The following is a 24,208-nucleotide window of genomic DNA, read 5'->3' as shown; positions in this document are numbered from 1 at the left end:
TTCAGTTCGGTGCTCACCGTATTTCTTTATAGCTCAGTAAAGCAGCTCCAGCACTTCGGGCAGCTCGCGGAGGCGGCGGCGTAAAGGGTTCCGGCCTGCGCCAGCCGAGGTAGATGTGAACTTGAGATGGAAAATTTGAGCCATGACATCACAGCATTGACTGCAAAATAGTACTAAGGCAAGGAAGACATGTGGAAACAATCACTTTGTTAGAAGAAATATGCCTTTAAAAAAAAAAAGAGTTAAGCTAGGACATGTTCTTTTAGTTAGTAACTTCAGGTCACTTATTTAAAGTTTATTACAGTTTCATTTATATCTTTTTTACTTATTTCCCTGTATTTTTAGGCAGCAATATCAGCAAAAAAAAAAAACAATTTGAATTTTTACTTCTGGCCTTAAACCGTAGCAGCATAACTTAATTAAGAACATTGCTCAGTTTTAAAACCCCATAGAAACTCCAGGAAAGCTGTGGTGTGCAGCCAGCAAATGGTTTTATTACGAAGGCCAAAAAGTAAACGTCGCCTGGCTCGCCACCTAATTCGCCTGAACAAACTCGTTCCAGTTCTCCCTTGCTGAGCACTGAACCTGTGGCTTGACAAAGAGGGGCCTTGGCCAGCACTTTGTGTACAACCCGCTCCACCACTGTGCTCCCGAATCTCGGAAGGAAAGCGAGAGAGAGAATGTTCTGTTGTGCTCATTGGACTAAGCGCCTTTGAGAAAGCGACTGTTGAGTGCATTCATTCACTGTATTAATAGCATCGGGGTTTGTTGACAATTTTATTAGATGTTTGACAAAGGGTATGAATCAGCACAACAAAACATTGAAGTATTTGGTTTTAATATTTCTTTGTGGGTATTCTGTTAATATTTTAACGCAAGATGTCTCTGAACAGTGCTTAAGAACTACAAGACAATGTGAAATTCATGTTTGATAAATTAATGCTGTATGTCACTCGATGTGTTACTTCAGTAAATTGTTTTATTTCTTTACAAAATAAGTACAAATAAGGGAGTATGTTTTCACACAAATTGGGGGTATTTACGAGTATGTACAGAAATCATCAAAATAACGTAATTCTAATAAACACAAGGCCTTTATAAACAATATGTACAAATTATCAATACATTTAAAACATAATTTTACACTTCCTGGCCTTAAATACCTTATGAATAATCTTTTGGCTAAATAGCAGCAGTATAAATTTTCTTCTGCTTTTCATAAACCTTAAAAAATAATTAAAACTTTTGTTTTTAAAACTATTGGACAAATAGTTCTATTTGTGCTTTCGCTATGGTTTCCCATCAAAAAAAAATATTGCCTCAAAAAAGTGGCAAGCATAACATAGTAAAAATGGAAAAGATAAATAAGCAAGTGTCTCCCTTCCACGGTCACCGGTAACACTGTTCTGTTGGAGTACCGCAGCTCGTGCCCACCCGCCTGCCCAGCAGCGCTAGCCGGTACCTACCGCTTGGCTTGGGCGTGGGCCCTGAAATTCCCACTCGGCACAGCGTTCAGAAAGCCTTCCAACCACCTGTAAGCACGTAAAACTACTCGGCAAGCTTAAAGTCATGCACTTGTTCATGAGCCTCTCCGGACTGGAGTCCTGGGGTCCAATCGTCCAAGGTGAAGCATGGCCAGTCCCTGCGGCGCGGCGCTGCCCTGACCGCCTGCCCGGCGGCACCGGGCTCGCAGGGCCCCCTCACCCCCACACTCAATTCTCCGGGAGCTGAACCGGCCCCCAAAAACTTCCTGTACAGTGACTTTTAAAATCCACATAGAATACTCTAAAATCTTTACTGAACAAATACTCTTTCAAACCCACCATTAAACCATACACTCTGCAATAAATAAATTAAGATTTTATTATTTTTTTTAGAAAATAAAACCCAACTTTGATTCATGTTACTAACCAGCTGCTACAAATGTGCAAAAGGTTGAAGAGACTGAGAAAACAACTGGAAGTTAGTGAAGGTAACTCAGCTGGGACCCAAACGCACAGATTTCGCACACGTAGGACTTGGGTCAGCAAATGGCTCAGGAAACGAGCTGTGCAGTAAAAGCAAAAATCCCAAATAGGTCAAATTTGTGAGAGTGTGCAGTGGCTGTTCTCTGAACTGTGCAAAAAATTGCAATTATAACTAATCTAGAACAATAACAGGTATCACTGTGGGTAGTCAGTGCTAGTCCAACGAAGAAGAAAACATGATCAGCACCGTAAGCGAACCCAGAGGCTCACAGCGGGGGTAGGTCCCCGATGCCCCGAGCCTGTCCCAGCCCTCCTTGCTGTGAGGTGGTTTGGGGGAGCCACTGCAGCAGCCTTGTGTCTGCGTTACGTCAGCCTTACCTTAACGGCCAAATGGAGCAAGACTTTGATGTCGGTTGTATCTGTGGATTTAACATTTTAAAACCTTTTGCACATTTTTAAAAATGTTTTTTATAGTATTATTTTTTTACATAAAGGGCATTTATTGCATGTGTCTGACAATTTTATGAAACAAAATTACTGGAACGTTGACTTCTGAAAAAAAGAGAAGGCACATTAAAATGACAGCTTTTCAATGCAAGTTGAGCTTCTGTATGGAGAAATCAGTACGATTCTTGGCTTTACTTAAGCAGAGCTCGATAGAGCAGGAGAGAATGGCTCGTTTCTCTTTCCTGTTCCATGTAGAAGATGAAGTCCCTGAGGTTTACGCGAGTTATTTTCTGCCGTGCGTACTGCCTGGATGAAGGAGTCCCCACGCCGGCCTGACTTCCACCCGACACACCCAGGCCCTGCAAAGAAACCACAGCCAAGTCAGACGTCCCGCAGCAGCGAAGAGCCTCCTTGTGCAAGTGCCAACTGCTGGATTGTTTCAGGCATATTAAATGGATTGTCATGAGCCTAATTCCGAAAGTATTACCTGAGATTTTTAGGGGTTTTTTTCCATTTTTGTGAGTCTCTCTTCTCGGGTAAAGAAACGCAATGGGAGTGCCTGTCAGGCCAGACCTTGCTGGTTTCCAACTTGGGACAACCCTGTCTGGCTGATTCTCTACACACACGTTAACCATAGATGTATTTGACCCACAGAAGTTCAGGAGCCTTTTAAGGACAAAACTATTTGCAGCAGACAAAGCCACCTTCAGTGCACCCAATGCACACAGCATCCTGTTCCCCATCCTGGGAGGGAAAAAGGTGAGTGGTGCATCAGGACATTGCTATAGCAGTAATTTCGGCAGCTGCAAGTCCCACGGGGACCCCGATGCTCAGTGTGTGAGCGTGGGGAGATGCTGAGCTCCAGCCAACGCTCAGCTGAGAGACGGACAAATGAAATGGAAGAATCAGGAAGGCTCAGACATTGTGTGATGCAAAACCTCCTCAGCACACTATTTTCTAAAGCTGCGTTGTTTTGAAATTGGTTCCAACGTACTGAATTACAGAGCACTTTGCCCTGGCTTTCTATGTAAGGAGAACAATCACAAACTGGGCCTGAGAACACTGACCTGAGTATTTAGAAACTGGAAGGGCGTAATTACAGACTGCATCTTGAGTTTAACACTGAAACCTGATATATGCACACATTTGAACCCTTCTTCATCCTGAAGACACCACTGTTTTTATTAATTCCAATTGATTTTTGACAAAATAAACTGTTCTACCTTAGAAAAATAGGTTTTAATATCTAAAAATATTTAAATAATTTTTTGAACCTCTAAGATATCTGTCAAAGTTTTCAATACTTTTAAAATCCAAAATTTATTAGTACTGCTCTTCATCACTTACCTTTCTTTCCCCAGGAAATACTTATTCTAGGATCTTGATTCTATAGCCATTAAAAATACAGTTAAGCATAATTTCACTACCAAAAGATTGTAGAGGAAACATACACAAGTGAGAGGAAACATACTGCAAGTGAGATGCTGCACTGTTCTCTCTGTTACTTTCCCTCTGTACCAGCAGTAGACTCCTTGCAGAACTAAACCATTCAAGCTATTTCTCCTATACCTGATTACTAAATTAGAGATCCTGCTCCCTTGTAGCCACAGACACAAAAGGCTTAACACAGTGACATGAATGTGGCCAAGTTCGCAGGCAAGAGAGGGAGAAGCCACAGCCTTTGAGCACCATCAACATCTGGTCTAAGGGATTCTCTTCTCCATTACGGAATGACTTTTGTTAACAGATCAATTGATTCACCACCACACCTCGCTGCTCAGCAGACTCCAACCATCCTGCACACACTTACCAAGTATCAACAGAAAAGCTACTTCATTTTAAAAATTCTTCTTCATATAAAACAATTTCTTGAACCAGCTGAGGTACCTTTACAGCAAATAACTGCCTTCTCTGGAAATGAAGCTGGAATTAAGATGTGGTTTCAGTCATACTCCCTGCATTTATCACCTGAGTTACTGAACTTGCAGGCAGGAAGAACACATGCCTTCTGTGACAGCACAGCCTGACATCATCTCTGCACTTCCATAACCACACTCGTGAGCCCATCAGTTACCTGGTACTTTCTGTCAGGGTTTTACATGGTGGAAAAAATTGTGACAGTGACTGCAGGAGTACAGAAGCACATCTGTAAACTGACAGAGCAGTAATTTGTATCTGTCAATATGATCTCTAATTTAAATTAAAGACCAATTTGTTTGGTGCTGCATTGTACTCAAAATTATTCTGCAGATGCTATATAAAAATGTAGACTACTAAGTGCCACATTTTTTTAATTATATACATGAATGCAAGCACAGTTAAAATTAATTGCCAAGAGTAGTGGAACTGAAGTAGTGCAGAATTTTTCAAGAAAAAGATGACATTTTTTTATCAGCATGACAGACTTTTCATTAACCCAGACAAGCCCTGTGTTGTCTCTATCTGTGGCAACTCATAAGAGTTACAAAGATAAAAACTCTAATAAAAAAATAAATGGTTGTAACTGTTTAGATCCTTTATTTCCCAGCCTGCCACACCCAAGCTACTACCGAATCACAGGCACCCGAACACAGTGCCGTACCAGCTTTTCTATCAGTAAACTTCTATTTATAATTTAAGGGAAATTTAAGAAATTTCAGACCAGAAAAACACATTTCATTTATAGATGAACTCTTACTGCCTCTTCATTGCTTACACATGAGTTATAGCACCTTCTTATCCCCTTCCATCTTCCCCTCTCCTCTTCCCACTGTCTCTCCTTCCTTGCTACTTCAGTCCTACCTTCTCAAACGCACCAAGGTGAGCGGTGACTGCCCTGAGCCTGGCAGCTGCAGATCCCACAGGAGAGCATTCCTCGCAGGTCTGCAGATTGCTGGGCTTCAACAGGGTTTCCTGACACACCAGGCGACTCTGCTCCCAGCTGGGGCTGAAGAGAAAACCAGCTCATGGAGGAGCAAATGCAGGAAGACTTTGCAGAAACGCCGTGGTGCAATGGGCTCTGTTAACCTGAAATCCAAGACCCACTGCAACAGCCAGGGTCTGTCTGCTTTAATGGGCTTTCCTGCACTTGAGACACACACAGCTGAGGTGTATATATAGCTTACAGTATTTTAAACAACAGAGTTGGGCCATCAAGCTTAATGCAACTGTTGGAAGTGACCTAGCTTGAAATCACAGTTTAAGAAGAATCAGAGTAAGTACTGGTTTGGTGTGCACATTTTGAAGCAATTCTCAACTCCCATCACCCACCTCAGCCTGTTCACTATTTCCATGGTTGTTCTCGATGGGAAAACTCACACTGCTGGAGAAGCAGAATAAAAATGGTTCAAAATAAAGTACTGACCAAAGACTTGGTATGTCACTAGGTACGCAGACAATGATCTGCCAGAGAGACATGCATGCACAGTGATAGGGTAGAAATTAAACAAATAGCCCGTGCACAGAGCAGCTGATGAAGCCTCATTTCTTACGGATGTGTCACATTTCTCTGGTGCTACTACTTACCAGAACAAAGCCAGCTCCTCGACAGAGTGTTCATCACCTCTCATCTCCTCCAGAAATATTCTCAGTCCACTGTATAACCCTCCACCTATGACAACTCCCCCACCTCCCAATCCTTTTCCAGAAGAGTCTCAGCACTACTCCATGGTTGGCTCTTCTCCCATCCGCACTTCCCAGCCAGGTGAGCGTCATCCCATGGGGTGGGTGGCCCACTGGACTGCACATGAACATCAGCCACCCAGTAGACATGTGGACCCCAAGCCAAACTTACCCCAAAGCTTACTGAGCTCATGCCCAGCTTTTCCTTGCTGGCAAGACCAGCATGTTGCTCTGCCCTGCACTCAAGCCAACAACACACATGGAAGTTGTAGGGAGTTAAAATCTCAAGCTCCTTCCTACCTCTGCTGGTCCCCACCACCAGATTTGATCAGGATTTCCCAGTGGCTTAAACGCTACCAGGAAAGAGGATTGAGAGACGCAGATACTTCTTCCAAAATGTCCATGGACAAACTTCCCTACTGCTGAGAAAGTAAAAATGTCTTTGTGCATTAAATTACAATAATTACAGCAGCAGGTGGATGGAAATTAAACGGAGCAGCTCTCAGAAGTGTGCTGTTCCCTGCTCAAAGTGCTTTCACATAAGAAAGCACACGCAATATAAAAACGTATTTTTATTATAATGGTTTCTACCATTGAATTTATTTTCTTTTCCACAAATCTGTATCCCTTCAGCTTTGAATTACAGAACCATGGAAATACAGCACAGTATTCTTGTCAGGAAACACAAAGATACGGGCAAATATAAGATTGCATTTAATATTTTATCCATCCTTCCTTCACCAGAAAACAATTCAGTCCTGACATCTCTCCTTTGAACACAGTCTTGAACTGCGGCTATTGCTTCTCTGTGACCCAGAGAGACAAGGCAATAATGATAAAAGATCTGCTGGTTTTCTTCCCAGGCTACATGGCACATCCTCGTGGCAGGCTTGCACTTCAAGCCAAAGTCTGAAAGTGGGAATCTTACAGTAACGATTCAAAGCCAAGTTATCTACGGAGTAAAAAATACCAGGAATTTTGTCTCTCCAACCTCCGTGCACTGAAGAGGAGCGGTACGGTATGACAACGTATATATTAGTCTGCGCTTACTCAGAAGAGGTCTTGGATTGTAAGAAACATTCTGGGGATACTCTGCAGCAATGACATTTGCTTGCACAAACTGCTGTTACATCTTTGGCTGAGCATCACTTTGTACATGAAAAACAGGTATTATATTATGTATGATTAGCTGTCCCACGTAATTTAGGGTTTAATTCAGCCCCTACTGAGGTTAACAGTAACTATTTCACTGATTTAAATGAGAGCCGAAACATCCTTAAATCAGTATTCCCCCCGAGTACAGAAAAGTAAGTAATAACTGTTTGTCAACACCTCAAAGATTAACGATACTAAATGAAATATAATTATATCTGCAAAAAGATTGTGCACCTTCATGTGCACAGTATGGTGGCTCTGCAAACATCTTCAGAAAGATTCATCACCAAAAGCTATCATTTGGGCCCTCAGATCAGCAGCGTTTACGGGGAGGATTAGATACCATTACTTCTTCGGAAGCTAGTTATTTTCATCTGCAAACATTTGTATCCCGTGCTATTTTAGTGCAACTGTTCCTACAGACTCTGTTTTGGCACACGTTCCTTGCTACACCCTCTTGGATGCAAATGCATCTCGTTTCCCCCGGGGCACATAAACACACACCTCGCCCTGCAGACAAACATCAGAAAAACTGATTTGCACAAGTATTTACAAGTACTTCAAATACCAACACAATTGCAACATTTCAAAGACAGCATGCAGTAATTTTTACATTAAGAAATAATAAGAGGAAGGTAAATCATACTAAGACTTGGATACAGTGAAGATTCCTTCTTCAGATGTGATCACTTTAGTTATTATAATTCCACAATGCTGTTTGAACCCAAAGAAACGGGCTGCCGTTGCGAGGCGAAGGCTTTACGTGTACCTGCGCTTTGCCTCATGATGTTCAGCCAGGTCACACACACAAGTACTATTATCATCGAAAACCTGCTTTGTAAAACAGCATGGCACCAGAACCTTCCAGTTGAGAGAACTCTGCTTCTGTCACCAGCCTGACCACCTAATTCCTTCCTCTAAGAAAGCATTCCCCCCACAAACACGTTGAGAGTGGGGGGCAAAATCAGATGGCGCGTCATTTCAGTGCCAAACAGCTTGGGAAGAAGAGAGTTCTGCCCCTATGGAAATAAATAATGCAGAGTAAGTGTAAGGAGCTATGGGCTATGACATTTACCTGCTCAAGGGAGATGGGTGTTCAACTGCCCAGTCTCAACACGTCACTTTCAGGAAGAAACCAGGCCGTACTGATTCTAACATCTTCATTTGTCCATGCAGATCTCTGAATAGCCACCGCATTAATGCGAGAGAGCAAAGCTCAAGTTCTCCCTGCACAGAGATACAGCTCTGTGTTCTCTGAAGACTTTTAACCTTTCAAAGATCTTTCTGTGTCCCTCACTCAGTATGTGATAAAAGCAGATGCCTTGTATCCTCTGACTTCTTGCAACACACTCACAATTTGTTCAGTGGTGCAGGCTCCGGGTCTTTTCATGTGCTTTGTTCATGGACCTGCTCTTTGTTGCAGCTATAGGTCCTGCCAACACCTTTATCCACAAACATCTACATACCACAATTCACTGCCTTACTTGGACTTAAAAGCAATGACAATTTTACCTGATTAAAAACTCTAAGTTTGGGCTGCATTCTTGCAGTAGTAATTATAAGTGGAATACTCCATTTATCCTGTTTCCACCATACACATGTATTTTCATTTTGTTTGGAATGTTTCTCCTCCCATGCTTTCCAAATGTTTAATCAAGTGCTGCTCCCTTTGAAATACTAATCCTGCCAAATGTTTTTATTGTTATTTTTCAAGCATTGTGGTACTTTTCCCTTCTCATCTTTCAGTATTAGCATGGGGATTTTTTTCAGGGCTTGTCCTTTTTTTTATTTTAAAAGGACTTGCCCATCTTACTCCAGCCCAGTCATGCTGCACGTTTCTCTCTCAAGAGTGAAGAAACATCAAACCAGCTTTGGGAGAAGCCCTACAGCCCAACTTGCAAAATTCACATTTTCCTTGAGTCATATTTTATTCCCATTTGACTTTTCTCTGGTGGTAATCCTTGGTATTAGTTCAAAACTATCTAAATTCTACATAGTGGGTGGCCCTTCCTTTCCTAACCTGTATGATTATGACTTTAATTTAATCAGTAACTTAAAATAATTAAAATATTCTGAACATTCATCAATCTCTAGACACATATCACTGTAAAATCTAATTGTTTAAGTATCTAATTAAAACCTACATCATTGCTATCCAGTGCAGACTGATTTTTCCGGTCTATCTCTTACTGAAGAACAGGGGACAGGGTAACTGTGCGGGACTAAATTCATTCACAGCAGGTTGTGAAGAAGATAAACCCCGCACGAAGAAGTGCACTGTGACACTTTCTGTGCTAGCTCTATCCCACCTATTTAAGGGGAGACATAGATATCATACAGCTGTTTCATATACTGCCAGTCCTCCCGCGGGAAGAGCAGAAGACAGAGAGAAAAGACAGAGAGGAAAGTATCTAATTCTTATGCTTCTGAAAAAAGAAAATCTTATAAATGCAAAATCTAAATGCAAAATCACTTTCTCAACTCTTGAGAGCACGAATTGCCCTCATTCATCTCAACTGACTTCCAGTTCTTAAGCCTAATTATGATGTATAACACCCAGACTTTAAAATAATTATGTTTGCAACTGGGGGCCATCCTGTGCACTCCCAGCGATTGTGCAAGTGCCAATCAAGCGACTTTATGCACCACTTGCCAAACAAAGGGCAAAAATAGCCACAGATCTACGAGCTCTTGGCACGTTTTATTCCCGTGTAAATTTGCTTGTAGATCAGTTACAATCTACGAAGAGCAGCATAAACCTTTCACTATAATTAGCAGAGTCTCCTCTGTGGATTGAGGGTGGTATATGGCCCTGATTCGCACACGCAGCCCGTTAAATAAAAGAAAACAAAGCAGGCAATGAGGTTATCCTTGGATTGAGAGGCAATAAAATTAAGCCCTAAATGCTAATACCTTCAGCTTGCAGGATAAGCACATTGTCAGAGTGCAGTCCAGTGTGCAGGGAGTTAAGACGTTAACATTTGGAAATCAAATGCAGAAGATGGCTAACACTTTCTCTTACCACAAATACCAGGGACTATAATTAAGGCCTGGTGCATTTCAGACATTTGGAGAGGTGATAAGAGTTCAGCAGGGAGAAGTCACTGAACCATTTAGCTGCTTGTTTCTTGATTTCTTAACATCTCTGTTTCTTACAGTTAACTCCAGTTCTTGACTCCTGTAAGTTACTGGCTTTCTTCAGAAAATGCTCAAACAACGTAAATCAGATCAGCACAAAGAACTCTTGGAAGAATGGCTCCAAAAAGGAAACAAGGGGGGGTTCTTTCCCAGAGACATCGGAAAGCTTATAGGATAGCTTCCCCTTCTACATTACAATGACAGTCCCTTGCACCTCACCATGACTGTGCTGTTCACTATGACATACTCCTTCTCCAGTCCCCAATTCCCTTGCCTCTCTCCCACTCCAGGACTCAAAGCAGATAGGCTCCCTGATGTGCCTGTCTCCACCACCCTTCACTGCTCTGTCCTCCAGACTGCAACCTAGTCTGCCACCCAACTACAAACTGTTCCAGCATACACACTTCTATTGTCTTCTTTTTTTTAAAATCTCTGCTTCGTACTGTCTTCTAACCTCTTAGTGTCAATCCAGGTTTTTCCTTTCTCTCCTTTATCAGACAAAATGAGACAGCCAAGCCCCAAGTAAAAAGCAGATCAGCTTAACTTATAAACACAATACCGGCAATTTAAACTTTGCTCTAACGTTTTAAAACATTTAAAAAACCTTCTTACATCACGAATTCTCAAACCTTTATCCATTTAGAATCCCAGACTGGTTTGGGTTGGAAGGGACCTTAAAGCCCATCAGTCCCACCCCCCCCGCCATGGACAGGGACACCCTCCACCAGCCCAGGCTGCCCAAAGCCCCATCCAACCCAGCCTTGAACCCTGCCAGGGAGGGGGCAGCCACAGCTTCTCTGGGCACCCTGTGCCAGCACCTCAGCACCCTCACAGGGAAGAATTCCTTCCCAGTATCTAATCTAAATCTCCCCTCCTTCAGTTTAAGGTTATTCCTCCTTGTCCTGTCACTCCCTGCCCTTGTAAACAGCCTCTCTCCAGCTTTCCTGGAATGCTCACATGGGCCCACCCCTCCAACCTGTCAAGGTCCCCCTGGATGGCATGCCTTCCCTCAGTGTGTTGACTGCACCACAGAGCTTGGTGTCAGTGGCAAACTTGCTGAGGGTGCACTCAATCCCACTGTCCATGCCACTGACAAAGATGTTAAACGTTTCACTACAAAGCAAACAACCAACCTTTTAAAGACACTTTGAATTGAATGCAGCCAACAGAGAATAAACTTTGAGTTTCAAACTAAGCCATTTGAAAACAACCCCAAGCTTACTTGTTTGTGTAAAGTTAACCCTTTCACGCTATAAATTATCCTAGATCCACATCTTTTTTTTTTAAAAATGGGATGAAATGCATCAGAAACACTTTCAAGAAGATCATTTAAACAACTGTATCTTGCTGTAACAAAATGATTGAGCAATCCATATCAATATCTAAAATAGCCAGAAATCTCTCCAGTCCACAGGGACACGGTGATGTACAAGACTATTTGGGTTTTTTTTAGATGTTAAATCTCTACCCTAACCTTGTCTTTACTACACTAGTTAAGTTTGATACTACTCAGATTACCTCAAGAAAAGAAGAATTAACAAGTAAATATCGCACAACTCCAATTAAAACAGATGTTACGTAAGCAGAAATAAGTCTGAGACAGACACAAAATCACCTAATACCATAAATCATTTGATACAGATTGAATAGCTAATACTAACAGGTCCCAAAGGTTGACAATGATCAATGTATAAGCTGACAAGTCTCTCAGATCTAATTATTCCCAACATAAAATAAATATTATATAAAAAAAGAGGGTTACAACTACAGAAGAAAAACCCTTCCCAAAGTCCTGGCCAAAAACGGAGACTCGTGATGGGATTTGTATGTTTTTTTGGCAAAGTTAAACAAAAGGCAGTGGAGTGTAATATATTCACTGTCTTTGGAGGGAGCTGGCACAACCAATCATCAGCAACGTGAGAATTCGAACAGATGACGGAAGAGGGCAACCGAGCAGACATACGCCAACGTACACATGCACACGCACTGAAAAGGATTACTAGATTAATTAGAGGGGCAAGTGAAAGAGCAACATGGAATTCAGAATGCCCTCAATAGTATGGAATGATGCTACTGGCCTATTTTTACCACTGGCAGTGAGAGAGGAGAAACAGCTAGCTCTAGTAGGAGCAAGTGCATTATGATACAACACAACATGAGCATTATAAAATGCGAGATGAATCTCAAGCCCAGAGGCTCTTTAGCACCACTCCAAATCACAACTCTCTGCCTTCATTTTTCTTCTTTGCTACCATTCCACTTCTTCTCCCAGTATTTCTGACTTGATTAACCCTTTTTTCTCTTTCTTGTCTTCTACCTTCCTATTTTCATGGTATCAACATCAAATCCTTTAAAAAGCATCTGAGTAAAACCAGCAGAGATTACAGACCAGGAGCCAGACTTACTGAACAACTGTTACCCAGTGAACCTCCAGTTGTTTCCAATGAGAAATTTATCGCTTCGTTGGCACCTTAATAAGACAGCGTGCTCTTTGGAAAATCTGGCCCCTGATTAAAAGTTACAAAAATCATAAATCAAATCCTATCGCAACCTGTTTTTAATGGTCTGAATTCAAGTGCTGTGATTTGTTTTTTTCTTTAAATACTTTCCCCAGAAATTCAAGTCTAACGAGCCTGAAACAGATTTCCTGAAATACAAGCTTCATTTTAGCTTTTTGGGAATTAGAAAAGATAACAGTTGCATGCTATGTCTGATTTTTTTCTATCCCTTTCTGGAATAGCGAGCTCTGTTGTGCAGTTTAACCAGTTATGGCTTTCTCATTAACCTGCCCTGAAATTCTGAAATCAGTTTTTCAAGAGCATTTTTGGTCTTTTAAAAGCCTGCATGAGGATCGCTGATCTTTCCACACAGTACATATAATGTGCTACCTGAACGTGTGCGGCAGTAACATATGGTACAGTAGGTTATAACTATTTTACCATCTGTTCTATCTGAACTCTAACCTCGATAATCCCGTATCAGCTTTTCCCACTAACTGCCACAGTTCTTAGATCTTGGCTTCAATTTACACGTCTAAAATTAAACTGCAGCAAAATGCACAGCCAGATTATATGCTGCTCTTTGGAAGCCTTTGCTGCTCCCCAGGTGACTTAATTTTGCCAGGGTCTTAAACAAAGAATTCCTTCAAAAATACAGGCTTCCCCCTCACCCACCCATTAATAATACAAATCAGCACCCAGAACATCCTTTATCCTGAAAAATATCACTCAAGTCCTGCCACATACTTTACATACTCATTTAAGTAAGTACTTTGTTTCTTTTACATGCTTATTCAGAGAAGGGTATCACCTTTAGTAGAACTACAGTGGACTTAGTATTTTGCACGAGCAAGTATAAGTGTTTATCAGTGTTCCCTACAAGGTTTGACTCAATCTGTGTCTAACCAACTCACACTGTGAAGCAGACCAGGTCTAGTTTGGTTTTTGCACAAACAGCAACATTAGTACAACACAGTAGCATCATATTGAAAAATAAACTGTTAATTTTTTGTCAAGAAACGTAAGTTTCCCCCTAAATTTGGAAAACCGGGCAGATTCTGTAAATTGAGTGCAAACACTTTAAACTTTTATTATTTTGTTGTTGTTTGGGGCATGTTGGGGGAGATGTTTTGGGTTTTTAAATACTTGCATCCCATGCCATCAAGTTCTGTTTTCATATAGATGTTGCAGTTTGAAAAGTCTAAGCTTTAATTCTAGGAATTGCCAGAACAGCTCATCTGGCAGACTGCTCTCAAATTGAAAGTCTGCCTTGTTTACAAAAACTCAAAGAATAGCTACACAGTAATTAAAATCCATGAAAGACCATGGCTTTGGTATAATTTATACATACCCATACAAAACTACTACATACAGACAGACATACAGAAAACATAAATATGTATTTAATAAACACTAATGATATCCCCAAGAACGTAAGCACCTCTAGTTTTTTAGTTTTTATTACATGCAAATAAAGCATCAGTGCTAGACAGCACTAGTTCTTATGGATGATGAAACTGAAGAAAGAATCAAATATTGTTATCACAAATTACTGTTTTACAATATCTAGATTGAACTCAAAATATTAAATCATAACAGCTCAGTAAACTTCTCTCATTCATTATCAACTGAACCAGACTCTAATGCCTACATAATTAAAACTACATTTATAAAGAATACCTTTGTAAAATGATTCAACTTTTAAAATTAGTATAATCCCTTCTCATTAAAACTGCATCTTCTCTGTTTTTAAATACTCTTATCATTTCTACATCATTTGCCTTCTGATTTCTGTTCAGTATCTGAACAAAAGGGGATTTTGATTTTTCAATGTGTGAAGAAATCAGTTCATGAGATATAATTTTGCTTTTTCACACATGAGTAGTTTAAATATGTTATTCAATGTTATCTTGAGGCACAAACATAAGGCATGTAGGTTAGAGCAGTCAAAACTACATACTAGTGTACTACCTCAAATGTCTTTCAAAATATGCAACTGAAGGATATTGTGGCAACTATGGTTTAATTAAAGAACATTCAATTTTAGTTGTAATCAGGGTCCTATTACATGAATAGCATACAGTAGATATCAAATATTGAGTCCCGGAATATACATGTAATTCCACACACGTTTTCCAACTACACAAAAGAATCTATATATTATAGCTTTACTTGGGGGATGAAAGAAGTACTTGTATTCTTTCAGAGTTTATGCTAAAACAACCTCTTTCTTCCCCATGCAATGCAAGAGAAGTAAAACCTCTAATGGGTAACAACTAGAGTTCATACTTCACTTCTCCTCTCCGAATACAGGCCCGCCCCACCCCTGCTTTTTCTTTTGAGTTAAAATATTTCCACCTCTGCATAAAAATGACTTTTATTATGCAGTTTTGCAGAGTTTGCTAGGTTGGCACCCCAGGAGCATAATCCTGATTCACAAAACAAAAGCATCTGATTAGCCCAGCTGCATAATTCATTGGCCCATAAATAAAAGTTGGCCAATGCATGCTCTTATCTGACAGACTCCAGGGACCACGTGTGGGAATGTCCCTATGGGCTTTGCAACCCCACGGTCAAGAGCTCTGCTTGGGTGTCTTGGTCTGGCCAAGGAGAACAAGGGCAATGTGAGGATGCCATCCCACAACCTGGAACCTGGGCGCTTGCAGGCAGCTACGCCTGTCTTTGGTCTCCCTCTGCTGCAGGTGAATCATTTAACCAAAGGTTTCTATCTGAGCTGTGATCCTCCACAGCCAGTTGTTACACATGGCGATGAGCCACACACGCTTTGTGATTAACTGAACTGCAGTAGTAACGAGCAAGAGAAAATACCTGAACTGGCAATACTGTAAGTATATACTACAGGTTTGCTTCAATCGCACTGAGAGGCAAGACTGTAATTTGAAAAATCAGACATGGCTCAGATGAAAAAAACAAAACACACTTACCAAGTATTCCTTACTTTGCATCTATTTTTCCTACAGTGCTGATGAAAAGCTCTGTATGTTCTCACTGTTATGGCAAACTTCCCAACTGAAACCTTCCTGACACTGTCTGCAGAGAATTTCTGCAGGTCCTTTATTCTTGCTTGTTTATTTTAATTTGCCAGAGTTGCTCTGAAGTTCCACCTAACCTTTAAGAAATGGCATCCAGTTTGTTTTCATCATCAAGTATCTGCAATTCAGTAAATTACAAATAAAGAGGAGACCTGGGCCGCTCCTGGTGCCAGCTAGCAAAACACCTCACGGTCTCACATGCATTTCAAATGGAAAGAAATTATTTTTAAAATAATTATGAACTAGGCTCTGACGTGTAACATTTTACCACATAATAAAGACTAAGCCGGAAAACATTTCAATTCTCAACAACGTTTCCATTCCGCATTAAAGCAAACACAAGTGGCAGAGAGGCTCCTCAACCCAGTGGCGAAGGCTCTCTTCATCTTTCATCTCCCAGATCCGGGCAGCGGCTGCTCGGCAATAGACTCACTTTCTCACTAGAAATGTCATCTCCGAGCTGAGAAACCTTTTGACAAATATGTTTTTGAAAGAGATGTATTTTTGTTAAACATTCTATCTTTGACAAAAATGTATTTTGACAGAGAAAGTTTTGTTGGAATTTTTTTTCACCAGCTCTAATAAGAAGAAGTTAGACTTTTAGGGCCTCAGTGGGGAAAGTTGCCTTGCTGATTGAGGTGAGATCTCCCTGGCTAAAGCCATGGCTACTGCTGCAACTACAGTAATGGAAATACACGTCAATTATCCATTGCTCAGACGGGTCTACCCTAAAACAATAAGCTACAGGCCCCCGAATCAGAACGAGGCTAAGAATGGGACCTAAACCTATTTCATCCTCCTCAGCTGGTCTTCACAGCTATGTCTGAATGACTATTTCCTGTACTTACATAGTACTTAACAACAGAAATGTTTAGAATAAAGGAGTAAGGACAGGGCATTTGAAAAAGAGTTAACAGATGTCCTTAACATTGCTGCTGGCCTAATAACATTGCTGCAGTAATTTATTTGATGTGGAGTTTATTTAGCTGCTGCAAACATATAGGGTTGTAACAATCATAAGCAGGTTGCATTAAGCACAATACATCTTGGATGTGTAGCACAGTGTTAAAAATAATCCCAGAAACAGTATGCCTTAAAGATATTATATGTGCAATATCTTCTACAAGCTGATTGTGAAAAGCTATCCAGGATGCATCTTTCAGGCTTAAAAAAATATTTTTAAAAAAAGATATAAAACCCAAGACTTCTTTTAAAGATAATTTTGCCTATATTTTGGGATAGCAAACATTCAATTCAAACGTCAAATCCTGGCATACTTCAGTAAGCTATCAGCACAGCAGTGCTGCCTTTTTTCCTTTGAAAAATGAAAGAATTAAATTCAAAACAAACAACTTCAATTTAACACCAAACTACAGGATAACCAATCTTAAAAATGTCAAATTGTAATGGATCTTAATACCCATATAAAACACAAAAATAGTGGCATTGTTCTTTGGTAATGCATAGCAACCTTACAGAATTTCAGTGAAGGAGAAAGAAGGGAAAAACACCTTATTACTTCTAACTCCTGCGAGCCATTTTGGTCTCCAAAGGTTTTAGACTGCCTCAGGCCATGTGTCTGCAGTGTTTCGGGAAATGACTTGCCTTCGCACGAACACTGCTATGTTCTGCAGCACTGCTGCCCCCCAGCATCCCCGCTCAATTTCTATTTAACTCTTCCTTACCTGTGCCAGCCTTATCCCCCTTTCCGCAGCAAGATTTCAGAAAGGTTTTGCTTAAAAAACCCCCCACGAAAACACAAACCAAAACGTCCTCTGCTTTTTTTCAGACAAGTTTTGTTGTTTTGGGGTTTTTTTCCAGCAACAAACAGGACTGGAATTTACAAATCTTTGAGAGGAAAAGGAAATGAATTTTAAAGGAAAAATATTTGGTAACAAAACTAGCAGAAGTAGCAATCCTCATGGAGCTCTGAAGTTTGATACTGCTCAAATGTTTGTCTGCTTTACCTCAGTTAACAAAGGATACTTAGAAAACAGAAAGTCATCGGCATCCCCACAGAAAACAACAGCACTACTAAAATTCTTCACCTATCACTGCGTTTAGATTTTTAATTACACTCCTAACACCACACAACAGGCTACCACTGAGTCCCTGGATAAGGCCTTGTAACTATTAACTAATTTGCCTCAGTAGCAGAGTATTACAGGTAACAGGAAATATCCCATCTCATGCAGAGAGAAAAAAATGAATCCTCCTCCTAATTTTTTAACCTCACTTAGCAGAGATGTTTTGTGTTTTCCTCTGTTTTGTGTAAAAATTCAAGGCTATGCACTGTGAGCTATTTTGCTTGATAGCTTTTTAAAAAAAACCTCTAGAAATTTCTTAGCCAAGGTCACTGCTGATTGACTCAAAATATGACAGTGTATGAGGCTACTAAAATATTCTGTTCATCTCAGAGGTTGAGTAAGCAGCTCTAACTAAGAGGAAAATCAATATAATACTTCACAGTGAGGAAGAAAATGGAAAATAGTTTAGCAGTTAAGTGGTTAATGCAATTCCTAAGTGTTCAGCAATCATTGCAATTTAGTGCCATTTCGATTATTACACAATAAACAGACCATGTTGTCTGGAAGCAAATTTTTATGAGTATAGCTGAAGGGGTTGCAACTTATTTAGCTGCTGAAACTCTAAGGGAAAGAACATTTCTGAATGCTAACACTACAGATCAGAAATATACAGGTACACTAGAAAGGTTATTTTTAGGTCACTACTATGGTAACTAACCGCACTGACCTTTAAAATTAGTATGCAGTTCAAGAAAAATGAAGTTCAGTAAAATGTTCTTTAAACAGGATCATTTTAATAAACAATATTGCACATCCTTACAGCAGGATCTTGTCACTTTTTACAGCTATTAATTTTACTTTTGGATCACAGCATTGTAATATAATGTATGAGAACGTCAAGATGCAGAAACTGATCAGGAAAAAACATGTAAACAGACAGAAAACTGCTTAAATGCTCTTTAATTTGTGTTTAAATAAAAAAAAATCTGAACAACTATATTTATTTTTGCAGAGTAAAATTGAAACTGCTAGGTGGAGAAGGGCAGTTTTTCATATATGTGAAGTCATTAAAAATTCAGAATAGGTATAGTTAAAATAATCTTATTTTGACTCATTTTGTTGAAATACAGGATTTTAAGTGGATTTCAAGAGCAAACCTTGTTCTGCAATTTATAAATTCAAACAGGCGAGAGTTATGTTCAGGTCAGATAAGATAAACAGCACGAGATTAAGAGTGCATGGTTGATGGCAGCAGGGACTCAATAAAGGAAACAGTATTTTGCACAGAAGTACCATTTGAATGGAATATACTAATGTTTACTCTGACAAAACTTCAGCTAGAATCACGGTTTTAATAAATAACGTCTTATGTGTCAGTCCATTAGGTAAGAAATGGAAATCAAATTTTGGCTGGCCATAAAGGTGTGCTGGCTGTTCAACAAACCGCCCTGACAGAGAATGTATTGATAAGTAGTATGCTGAAACTTAATCCAACTTAACCCATCAACTTAAAATCATCAGAGAACACAACTGCTGTAATTGCATTAAGATTAGCCCCAGCCATGTTCGAGACAGCTCATAATGCTGTACCAAATGGCTGATAGCAAAGCAGATACGTTGTTAGAAAATATCCATGTCTGTATGGATGTGTGTGTATATAGAGATACACACAGGCAGTTTAGTCGAGGTTATACTGCAGACCTTTTTAAAACTGTAGCTCTTCCAGAAGAATAAAAAACTAATTTTAAAAAAGAAAAATTGTATCTGCATCTTCTCAAGACTCAATATGCTTCCAAGTAACATTACTCTTGCAGTGACTTTTAAACGCCTGAATCACAATTTCTACAAAAAAGGGAAAACAGTTCTCCACAGACAGTGGGATTCTGGGTCACCAGTACCACTCTCCTGCGTTCCTCGCACACCACATTATGCCCTCACATCTTTGTTAGACACAGGCAGGATAGATGGATGCTGGTCAATTAGTAACTATCCACCTTTAAGCCCCATCTGACAATGAGCTCTCTTACCATATATGCTGTACAAAGACACAGCAAGGGACAGCCACAATTATCAACCTAACAACAAATCCAACAAAGAAGAGAAGAGGATGGATGATAAACTGTACCAACATCCTCATTTTACAAGCAGGGATCTCAGTGCTGCCATCAGAATGAGCTAGTCCACTTCCCAGGGCCACCCAGGGAGCTGCAACTCACAGAAAGCAGATCCAAACCTGTACTGAGCAGATTCCTCCCCACTGGTGCCAATGGAGCTAGACTAGCAGCCATACTCCTTTTGTTCTCATTGATACTTCTGATATCTTTTCTTACTAAAAAAAATAATTAAGCTGTTTACAAACATGTAGTGACATGGCAACATGGTCTTGTTTCCAAAATGTAAAGCAAAATCTTAAACTTCGCTGTTCTGAAAATTTAAGACCTAGTGGTTGGCCTCCCCCACCTTTCCATGGATAGTTTTGCTGATAGTAAATAATCAAAATTGTCATTTTTTGAAAGCCAACCAAGACTCTGAGCGTTCTTGACATCTTTTCAGCCAAGATTGCTTATAGCTGTTGGCCACCAAATGAGCTTATTTAAGGAATGGAAGGCTGTAAGTGTGCCAGATGAGAACGCTAAGCGGGAGGGGAAGAAGCTAACACAACAGGTAGACTGCCTTATGGAAAAAAATGCCCCCAAATTAGTCTCTCATCAGCAAAGATCACCAGCAAAGACATTTGTTCTGCAGTAACACATGTTAAAATCTCCAGTTTTATATTAAAATAGATCCAGGTTTTGAAAGGTAATTTTTCATTTTGCTACTTGACTGGTATTTACAAAAACCAACCCAAATTTTGGTTAAAACAGAAAAAGGGAAAAAAAAAAGCTTGCATTAATAGTAATTCAGAAGTAAGGTTCCACCAATATTGCATTTTCCAGCCTCACATAATAAGAGAAACATGAAGCAGAAATAATTACTGTCTGACACTAGGAAAAACGATGGTGATTAACTACACAGATTTAGCTGTAAAATACAGATTTCACTGCAATACCATGGGCACATGTGAGTATCCAGCTTTAAAAAGAAACTGCTAATTCAAAGGAGCCAGTGGAGGGGGGTTTCGTGTGTATAAACATATATTCTTTTCATCTATTTAGTGTGCAAATTTATTTAAAATACAATAAAATGATAGGCAGGTCTAAAGACTAAATACAAAAATGTAAGAATGTCAAATGAACAAACTTTTTCAGTCTGCAGTTTTTATTTTATTATTAGATGCTATTCCTAACTTGTTAAAATTGATCAAATAGAAAGCTGTGAATAGAGAAAAAATTAAGCCAACTAGAAAAGTGTGACTTGGATTTAATATTTTATAATTGCCAAGGGACATACTGAGATCAATGAATTTTTGCCCGAGATGAACGTCAGAAAGAGATGTACTTCAGTCTTTTAGGGAACATTGGTCTATTTAATTCTTGTGTCTGATGCATGTGAAATATGCCTGTCTTGGCCTTCTTTCTTGCCTTAAGGCCCTGCCAGAGGCAGACATTACCACTTTTAATAGGCCGCCATCTGAGGAATGGCAAGGGATCCAATAACCCATCGACTCTAATGGATTTGCCTGTTTATTCACTTACACCTTTTTTTGCAGCTAATTTTAGTTTTGCATGCTGAGTTGTTTCACTTTAAATTAAATGAATAGAAACAAAGGGGAAAAGACTGTGCAGCTAATAAACCATGGTTATTTTCCAAGTTCTTCGCAACAGGATTCTCCATATACTAAGGTATATCACTTGAGAACAGAATCACTGCTGTGTTTTTCCACTTGTTGTCAAAATTAAAGCTTTTTTAAGATTTAGTGAGACAAAAAGTAGGTTATTATAAACTCTTGCTTATAACACACTAATGATTTGCAGCAGTACAAAGCACCCAGCTTCAAATCACTATGAGTCTTGTGAGCATCTTCAAAGAACAATAAAGGTAACGTTAATGATTGTACAGTATTATCACCCACAAAAATAGTATACAGCTTAATCTAGCCATTCACGTGTACTTTGAAGATCATATGTAATACTTAATGTGTTACCTATAAACCAAATTGGAGTCTCTCTGGATACAGGGGAACTCCAAGTAATAAAAATTTTCACTACATTTGATCCTTAAGAAAATACACGTTACAGGCTAAGACTTAATAGGGGATATAATCTCTATATTTGGATTGCATTAATATTTTGTTCCTCTACAGAAAAGTTCTTCCTTCCTTTCCTTGGGAGACAGCCTCTTGCATCTTCCCTTCCACAACCTGTGGGTCTTTTGCAAAAGCTTCTGTTCATCAACCTCCTGCCCCAGTCCCCTCAGTTCTGGTGAAAGGGGCTGGAAGAAACAGACTCAGGGACCATCACTGTAAGTCCCAGCTTCAAAAAAGCCTCCAGGTAGTGACAGAGGCCTTTTCTTCAAGCTGGGTTGAATCTCCCTGTGAGTTAAGAGGAAGCAGACATGGGCCAAGTGTCACCTGATGATGATGGGTCATTCATGCAGCTCCGTGGGAGCCTTTGTCCCCCCAGCCCAGTGGGATGCATCCCTCCCGGGTACACCATCAGCCTTCTGACAACTGCCTGCCCTGAGGAAATCACCACCAGCTTTCTGGCAGCGAGTAATCAAATCCAGTCGGGAGTCACCTTTCTTTAAAGGCATAAAAATAATATGGCTTCTACTTCTGGAAAGACCAGACCGGGCTCAGTCCCAGAGGTACCCAAAATACAGCACCTCTGGGGTCATCGCAGGAAAAACAACTGCTGAGTGGGGTCAAGCCCCAGAGACTCCACTGGTGTAAAAAACTTTTTCTTTTCTATGCCAGAGTTGCATGAAATAGAGCAGCACTTGGTCCTTCGTTCCATCTTCATGACAGAAATCTAAATGTGTGAGAGCTACAAAAGACAGCAGTGTGCTTCAAAGTCTGTTAACCAACCTGCAGGAGCATGGCCACGAAAAGCTAACAGTCAGAGCCAAGAACCTAAGCACCAAAACTCCTCACTGCTCTGTGCTGCAGCTGCCAGGGAGAGCAGAGGTGCATGCGGAAATGTCACCGGCAGTCAGAAGGGAGCTTGTGTATCCCTTCATGTAGAAAAACATGTTTTGTTAGGAAGCTTCTGCCCCTGTAAAGAACAGTGTGTGGAGCACTAAGAAGCCATAAGATAATGTAAAACTCTTTGGAGAGAACGAGGCAAGAACTGGAAAGGGCCTGTACCACTTAGGAGGGACCACAGTGATACCAGTTACTAATGCAGAAGGAAAGTGAAGCAGCTACAAGCAAGCTTTTTTCTGGTTTTGGTTTCTTCCTTTTCTTTCTGTCTCTAGCTGGTTGTTTTCTTTTAAGAAATCACATTATGAATCTGGCATCTCCTTATTTTTGACACAAAGACTTCACTTCCTGTTATACCATTTGCTCATCTCTTACAGAATGTTTAATAACATGGTATGACACTGGAATCAACTCGGAGGCTTTACCAGGGCTTTTGGGCTGGATTTGGGGCTGGGTTTTCTGTCACTCAGTGGCTTACAGGATGCAGGAGTATGTATTTCAGAGGATGATCCACCCATTATGAAAATCAGCACCTTTGCTTTGCATTCATTTTATTGCCAGTGAATCTGTTTCCTCTCAGAACTGAGATGCAGTGGGAGAGCACCTTTCTGTCACAAAACTACCACCGGTATCAGTAAAGATAGAGCAAGGATTGAGGTGAGGCCCTTCAAACATTTTCAAACAGATCTATGTATCTAAAGCACAAACCCATTTTTGAGATGTGTATTTTCAGATAGCCACAAATCCAGCTTTCCTTTTAAAATGGTAACTCAGGCCTATTGCTTAAATGTCTGTAAAGCACCCAAACTAATGGGACATTTTACAAGCACACAGACAAGTTAAAAGAATCTGTCTGCTTTAGGTATGTTTAAGTGAATCTGCAAAACAGGAGAAGTTACAGAGCAGCAGAATAATTTTTTTCCCCAAATCGTATTTGTAGACCTGGATACTAACTCCCAGACACACTGTGCAAAGAAAAATGGGAACAACAGACTGAAGTTGGGATTGATTTACTTCATTAGCTGGGATTACAAGTTTAACTTACAAACCAGAGGTCAAAATTTCTCATTAACAAGGGGGCCATGAATCGCTGCAGGGCTTGGTTCAAGAGGAGACCACTCTTATTACTAACTACACATTTCAATCTGTCTTTGATGTTCTCCTTCTACCCTCCTCCCTTTTATTTTTTGGCAGAGGAGTTGATTTTAATTGTAGCTATACAACACAGCTCAGTTTGCCTGAG

General features: G+C 40.2%; 1 protein-coding gene across 1 annotated transcript in view; it reads right to left on the bottom strand.

The window, feature by feature from the left end:
• Nucleotides 1-2,605: 2,605 nt before the first annotated feature.
• Nucleotides 2,606-24,208, bottom strand: part of LOC311196527 (transcription initiation factor TFIID subunit 4-like) — a gene marked incomplete at both ends in the record, with an annotated part of 142,084 nt that continues 120,481 nt past the window's right edge. The window contains one exon of the mRNA XM_084270107.1: nucleotides 2,606-2,773. Within this exon, the coding sequence (XP_084126233.1) occupies nucleotides 2,606-2,773 (168 nt within the window). The remainder of the gene's footprint in view (nucleotides 2,774-24,208) is intronic.

This window comes from Gallinula chloropus, assembly GCF_964237585.1.
Source record: "Gallinula chloropus genome assembly, chromosome: 13".
Taxonomy (NCBI): domain Eukaryota; kingdom Metazoa; phylum Chordata; class Aves; order Gruiformes; family Rallidae; genus Gallinula; species Gallinula chloropus.
This window is presented reverse-complemented; position numbering and strand designations above follow the sequence as displayed.